Raw genomic sequence first — 6,828 nt, 5'->3', positions numbered from 1 at the left:
CACTGCACGAGAGCTGAATTTACTAGGCGACTTAGCCAGAGTGCGGGGCACATTTCTGTGCAGCACATACTACACATTTACCTTCCCCACTCACCTGGTCCGCATATTTCAACTTGAGGCAGGAGATGACCTGTCCCTCCAACTCTGCATCATCCTTGGCAGTATTCAGAATATTTTGGCAAAATTTGGGGATGTCTTGTTTGCAGGCCTTCCTGAGCACTGGATTCAAACGGTAATCTGACCGATCGAGGACAGAAGGAAAGGAACAATGTTAAAATTTGCAGACTATGGGAATAAAAGATGTGTTGACAAACTGACAGCTCCAAGGGAACCTGCAGCAGGAATTCTCTCTGGATCACATTGTTTCCAGCACTTTGAAAGTGCTAAATTGACCCTTTTTACTATGAAGAAATTGACCACTCAGTACAAGCCTCAGGACAAAGCAAAACCAGTCATCACCAGGACACTCTGTGAGCAGGTGGAGAGCACGCTGGCTCAGGCTCTGTGTGAAGGGAAGTTAAACGAAGGGAAGGTATCAGCAGTAAAGTCTGTGCAGACTAGGGATAAAGCAAAAGCGTACAGGTGAATGCTATAGACTACACACATCTCTCCCCCATCAGTACATTTTTTAGCAGGCTGGCCAGCTGCTCAGCTCAGTCCTGGCTTGCACCGGGTCCGGGACCTAGCCCTGCTGCAGTTCTGCATTTAAAGTGTATTAGGATCCGGGTTCAGTTCAGCCTGGCTCAGTTCTGCTTGCGCTGGGTCCGGGAACCCAGACACTGCCCCCCCCCCCCCCCTTCCAAGGACGGGCTGCTGGCACCCCATGCTGCTGTCTCTGATAGAGGCAGCAGCACAGGGCAACAGGCAGCCGGTCTGCAAGGGGAGCTGGTTTTTAAACTGACTCCCCTCATGGACCAGCTCCCGCCTGCCTGGATACAGAGGCAGCAGTGTGGAGTGACAGGAGACTTCTTGGGAGTGAGGCCAGAGTGCTCTGGCTGCTGGCCCCGCCTCCGGGGACTATAGACCAATCGATTAACCGATAAGAATTCATGAGGTTACTCGACTAGTCAATTAATTGATATTTAACATCCCTAGTGCAGACCATTCATTAGTCCAGGCAGATAACAGGCTCCTTCTCCCCAGTAAGGCTGTACAGCGGAGGCCCTGGGTACCTGTGTTCTGTGTGATCTGTCGCTTGGTGATCATCTGTTTGCATTTTGGGTCCATCACCTCGCTGTTCTTGTTCTGTTTCAGACACTGCAACATGTTCTTCGAATCAGCTTCGGAGCAGAACCTCTGCAAAGAGAATCCCCGTTTTACAGCACACGCATCACCACATGTCCCCCCAGGAATCTAAGCAGCCAGACCGCACCTGGCTCTCCCTCACCAATACTCACCACTGACAGCATTTTCCTCGCCCCTGTGCTCTGGCAGCAGGGGCAGATGGCCATTTTGCAGGGCCCTGTGCAGCACAATTTCATGGGGCCCCCCTTTGCCGCGGGGCTTCTTGAAGTGTGGGACCCGGGGTGGCCACCCCGCTCGCCCTGCCCTATATCCGCCCGTCTGGCAGGGGAGATCAGGGAGAGGAATGCCACTTTACGCAGCACTTGCTGCTAACTGAGCCGTTACCTCCCCACTCGTGGTATTCTCATTCCCCGTTTTGGTGCAAAGCTTCCATTATTTCCAACTTGGTCTCATACCCATCTTCCCTCATGCCTTGTGAGCTGCAGAAACTGGAATAGGTGAAGCTGGGGATCACTCTTACAGTCTGTCCTGTGCAAGAGGGGCTGTACAGACAGCCCAATACTAGGCAGTGCTCACTACAGGCTATGCAGCACTGGAGAGCTGAGTGTTGTGCACAGTGATAGGAGCAACAGGCTGACACAACCTCTATGGAGTCTTCACTGCTCGAGTGGGGCCTGCTCTTACAGAGTCCCCAGTTGCAGGAGCTGCAGTTGAGGCTCCCACAGTGCAGTAACTTGCCACTCCCTTCGGCCGTGCTACTGATCTTTACCACCAGCCCTACAGCCAGACATTAAGCCACAGCCAGACATGGAGCCAGTGGCTGTTTTGTTAACTCGGTGCCCTGAGGCGCCTGCGGCTATGCAGCCATGTGTTTGACATTCTCTCCTGCCTGCAAGTTGTCATTGCGAGCCCAGTGTCTGTGCCCTGCTGAGGACGATTTAATCTTGTCTGTGGCCGGAGCAGTTACAGGGATGGACCCTATCTGCCATGGGGCTGTATTCGCAGTGAACGGAGAGTTTTGCCAACTGGCGTTCTTGACAACTCCATGGCCTCCGACAGAGGGAGTTGGCGCAGCAGCATGACAGTAGATCTGAGTGTTCAGCAGCACATGGGCTCTGCCCTCTCCCCCCCATCTCAGCCAATACTCCAGGCAATAGATTTATTTGTATCCAGACTACTTTGCTCACGGAGCACTGCTGAAAGAGACCCCCATCTTGTGTCCCAAGCATGAATCCCCTGAGCATTCTAGGTAAGTTACCCATGGCCTCAGAGCCAGCCAGCACGCTGCAATTACCTTAATCATTTGCTTGCAGACCCTCATGAGCGTGTAGTCTAGTTCTGGATCCATCATCTCATTCTCCTGCAGTTTGAATACTTTCTGGTGACACCGGTTGCTCAGGCGCTTCTTATTCTCCTTCAAACACTCGATAATCTGCAGCCAGAGGCACGACAGCAGTGAGAAAGGCGCACTAGTGGCAAAAACCCTCCCCTCGGTAGTGTCTCAGTATATTCTTGGTGTTCTCCTGGGGGCTCATTTTCTAGTATCTGCACTTGTGAAGTCCTAAGCATCAGAAGGTAGAATGTATCTAAAGCAGGGGTGGGCAATAATTAACAACGGGGGGGGGGGGGGGCACTCCAAGACACTGGTAAGTGGTCAAGGGCCACACTTCTCTGGAGATGGTGTGGGGTCTGGGATGGAAGTTGGGTGCAGAAGAGGCGTGGGGTGAGAGGGCGTTTGGCTGAAGGAATGTGTTATGATCTGGGGTAGGGGCTTGAGGTCCAGGGTCTAGGAGAGGATTCTGGCCTAGGGGAGGGGTGTCAGAAGGAGTGCAAGGTCTGGGAGGGAGTTGTGACCTGGAGGAGGTGGGGAGAGGATGCAGAGGGCTTGGGTGACCTGGAGCAGGAAGTGGTGGGGGTGGGGGGGAGAGACAAGGAGTGGGGTGCCAGAAGCAGGTTTTGGCTGGGATGCACTTACCTTGGTGGTTCCCAGCCAGCAGCTCTGCAGGAACCTGAGACAGGCTCCATGCCTGTCTGCTAGGCTGGCTGCTCCACATGGCTCTGCTCCAGCACAGGGAGAAGGCTTCACTTGCTGGCCCTGCCTCTAGCAAAATTTTTCACTCCTATTGGCTGGAAACTGGCCAATGGGAGCTGAGGGATTTTTGCTATGGGGCCGGGACAGCATGTGAAGCTTCCAGTCCCTGTCCAGAGCAATTAGCAGCCAGTTATGTGAGCCGCTGTGTAGCAAGGGTGCTGGTGAGGTGGCTGCGGGCTGGATCCAGTAGTTTGGCGGGCCCCTAGCTGCCTCTTACCCACCCCAATCTAAACAAATCACTAATGCTGTATTGCCCAGCACACTGTGTTCAGTCCACTGTTAAATCCTGTTAGTTTTAGCTACAATGTCATGACACTTTCCCACTCAACTAGATTTCCAAAATCACTGAGTGTCACAGTCCAAGGGGATAAACGAACTGCTAGGCTGGGCTCCACTATGCAGAAAGAGCTGGGCACGAAGATGCTCTAATCCTCACCAAAGCTGGAGCACACTCCCAAGGGCAAGTCTGATGCTCTGCGCTTAGTGAGACAAGGACGTCTGTGGAAAGCAGGCCAAATACTGACATGTAAATAGTTAAAGGACCCATCATCACCTGAGCATTGCCATAGGGCACATTCTGACAGTTGTTCTTGATATCACTCTTACAAGCCTCATACAGCTCTGGTTCCAGTCGAATATCCTCCGTCTGTAAGATAAGGAGACCCAGGAAAACAAGCCCTTAGCCAAGACTCCAGGAGAAAGTCAGTTAGTGGTTTTATCCAGGAGCTACAGCATAGTAACCACAGCAGACAATGGAGGCACTGGAGTACCACGAAGAGAATGATCAGGGTTGAAAAGTCCCAGTTGTCACATGTCGAGGTACAACCTTGGATGCATACCCCACTCTGGGTGCTGCTCTCTGGCTACCTTTCCTTGTCACACTGACAAGATCTGGCTCTCGGGTCAGTCCCAAATGTACAGTCGCCATAAGCTTCATTCTCACACTTACCTAATTATATGATCTGGGCAAGTGGTGAAAGTCAGTTTGCAAATCCCTGCAGCAGACCAAGGCATGGGCCTGTCTTCCAGCTGCCGAGGGGTTAGAGCAAAATTCTAGTTTACACTGCTTCATTGAAGCAGCTATTTTGCATTTAAACAGCAGTCTCAGAGAATGCTAACCACGAGTGAAGGTTCCCTTTCTCCCTCTACAAGCGCAGGGTTGCTCTGCACCCCTCACAATTCATCCCTTTCCCTCCACACCAGGGTCCAAGATAGCCAACATCCTTCTGATTGAAGACGAAAGGCCAGAAGACTGGGAACCCATCCTGGCGTGCTCTTTCATTTAAGGTGCTGCCAGGCATTCGTTTCTCCCCTTGACCCACAGACTGAGCATGTTGGGGCTGCTCAGCCAGAGTCACCACTTACACTCAATAAGATAAGGGGAACGTCTTGTGGTGCTATTTCTGTAAATACGGCCAATGCCAGAGAACTAGGAGACAGCCTGGTCTAGAGAAACAAACAGCCTGGTCTAGAGAAACAATCCTTGCTCAGCCAACAACTCACGAGGTGGCTTTGGAGAAGTCCCTTCATTTCTATGCCTCAACTTCCCCATCTGTAAAGTGGCTCACACGTTCCTCATGGGGACTCTGGGAAGTCAGCGGCCACGTACTGCCATCTAACTGCTGAGTGTTGAGAGCGAGGCTCAGGCAGACAGCGTGAGGAACACTGAGTCATCGCTCTGAGTCTGAAAGGCAACTGACTTGGATGTGTTGCTTTAGAAGTTGTCCCTTTCGGCAATCCCAGCAGAAGTGGGTTGGCTGGATCTCATCAGCTCAATTCCCGCAGGAACAGCATAAAAGAAGCCCAAGAGCCACAGACACACTTACCATCTCTAGCTCCTCCACGCGCAGCTGTTTGCGGCACTTCAGAGAGACCCTCTGCTCCCTGGCATCCTGCAGCGTGTCATTGCGCACCGTAGTGCTTAGGCAGATCACCACGTCCACCCTGCAGACAAGGAAACAGATCCCTACTGATACCTAGGCCAACTCTCATCTCCTGGCTGTGTGCACCGGGCCAAAGGGTGGTGCTGGACAACACGTCCCCACAAACCAGGGTAGCTTAGCAGCCTAGGGCCCAGGAACACCACACCAGCACAAAGGGCTAGTGCATTTGATCAGAAGGCAGAGCCAGCCCAGGCATGATCAGAGAAGGGTGCAAATGGACGGCAGATTAAAATAGCCAGTCTGAGGAGGTCTAACCCTGAATCCAGGCTCAGCAGTTTGGTTCTGTACAGGACACTGTAAGCGCAAGCACAGGGGGACTTGTGTACAATCCCCCTCAAACCTTGCGACTTGTGCTTCCAAATCACATAAGCGCTTTCAAAATCCCATTCTTAATCCCAGGGACGTGAGGCGCCAAAGTAAGCCCAAGAGTCCTAGAGAAAGAGTGTCTTCGCCAACTGCCCTATGCTGCACAGGGCAAGAGAAACCTGAGCTTGTGTTCCAAGTGCTATTTTATCAGTGACTGGTAGCAAGCCATATTAGGCTTGTTACACTTTGCTCTTCCACAGAGGACAAGACTGCTGGACATTTGTGGAGCTTCTCCCTTCATCAGCTGATCAACACGGATCCTACATGCCAGGAGTGGCACAAGACAACGGGGGGTGTAAATGCCTTAAAAGTCTGGGGAATCTAAATTGCTATTAACATAGCAAAAATCGAGTGTGGTTTTCCAAGGCAGCGCTATCCTTATGGCCCCTGAGAGCAGCAGCATTAGACATTGCAACTAAGGCAGAAGTAGTATTTTCCCAAAGAAGAACCTTCCCCTCTCAAATGCTGACTGCATACATTTGAGCAAAGGCTAACAGGAGGGACAGCTGTTCCTGAGGCAGGGGAACACTGTGGCAGCAGAGGCAAAGCAATGTCCATGGAGGACTTCGTGTTTCCAGCCACTCGGGGCTACATACTTTTTTTTGATGTTGGGGCAGAGTTTCAGCACATCCTCCTTGCAAGCCATTTTAAATTTGTAGGAGAACCTGAAATCCTTCATTTGCACCTAGGAGAACAAGAAGCAGAAATTAAGCATCTCTCAGACTGAGAGGAGACACTAGACTTGCTTACAACAGTGCAACCCACAGCACCTGAACTGCCATGTTCGACTAAGGCAGAACCAATATCCATGTTGTGTACCTGACAATTCTGCTGACCTGGAGCATGGCCTCCTCCTCCCCCACCCCTCACCAATTTCTCCTTCCTCTTCCCCCCAAGCCTCAGACAACGTAAGCCACACTCTCGAGGCATCCTTGCTACAAAGGTGTCTCAAGGAGCGACAGGCTCAGAAGAGCAACTTCACAATGCTCCTCGACAAGAGCAGTGGCAGGCTCAAGCCTTCCTGAGGCAGCTGCTCCTGATGACAGCTCATCACCAGCCGTGCCAGATCACGATCCAGAAACAGGCCAGAGCTGCACGGCTGGAGGTTGTGCAGAGGGCAAGGAAAAGGGAGAGCTGACTTTCAACCACCACAAAGGCCCAAGAGGCTTCAGGAACCCAAGT

At 52.1% G+C, this 6,828-nt stretch overlaps 1 protein-coding gene across 2 annotated transcripts in view; it reads right to left on the bottom strand.

Annotated features, from left to right (window-relative positions):
• GLG1 (golgi glycoprotein 1) overlaps positions 1 to 6,828 on the bottom strand; it is a 121,539-nt gene that overhangs the window by 14,022 nt on the left and 100,689 nt on the right. For both annotated transcript variants that reach the window (XM_075940659.1, XM_075940661.1), the window contains exons 16-21: positions 6,243 to 6,331; positions 5,164 to 5,281; positions 3,891 to 3,983; positions 2,540 to 2,677; positions 1,173 to 1,296; positions 95 to 237 (exon numbers count right to left, since the gene is read on the bottom strand). In XM_075940659.1, the coding sequence (XP_075796774.1) occupies positions 95 to 237; positions 1,173 to 1,296; positions 2,540 to 2,677; positions 3,891 to 3,983; positions 5,164 to 5,281; positions 6,243 to 6,331 (705 nt within the window). The remainder of the gene's footprint in view (positions 1 to 94; positions 238 to 1,172; positions 1,297 to 2,539; positions 2,678 to 3,890; positions 3,984 to 5,163; positions 5,282 to 6,242; positions 6,332 to 6,828) is intronic.

The sequence above is a fragment of the Pelodiscus sinensis genome, chromosome 12 (genome assembly GCF_049634645.1).
Source record: "Pelodiscus sinensis isolate JC-2024 chromosome 12, ASM4963464v1, whole genome shotgun sequence".
Taxonomy (NCBI): Eukaryota; Metazoa; Chordata; order Testudines; family Trionychidae; genus Pelodiscus; species Pelodiscus sinensis.
The sequence above is the reverse complement of the archived record's forward strand: the minus strand, read 5'-3'. Positions and strand labels throughout refer to the sequence as shown.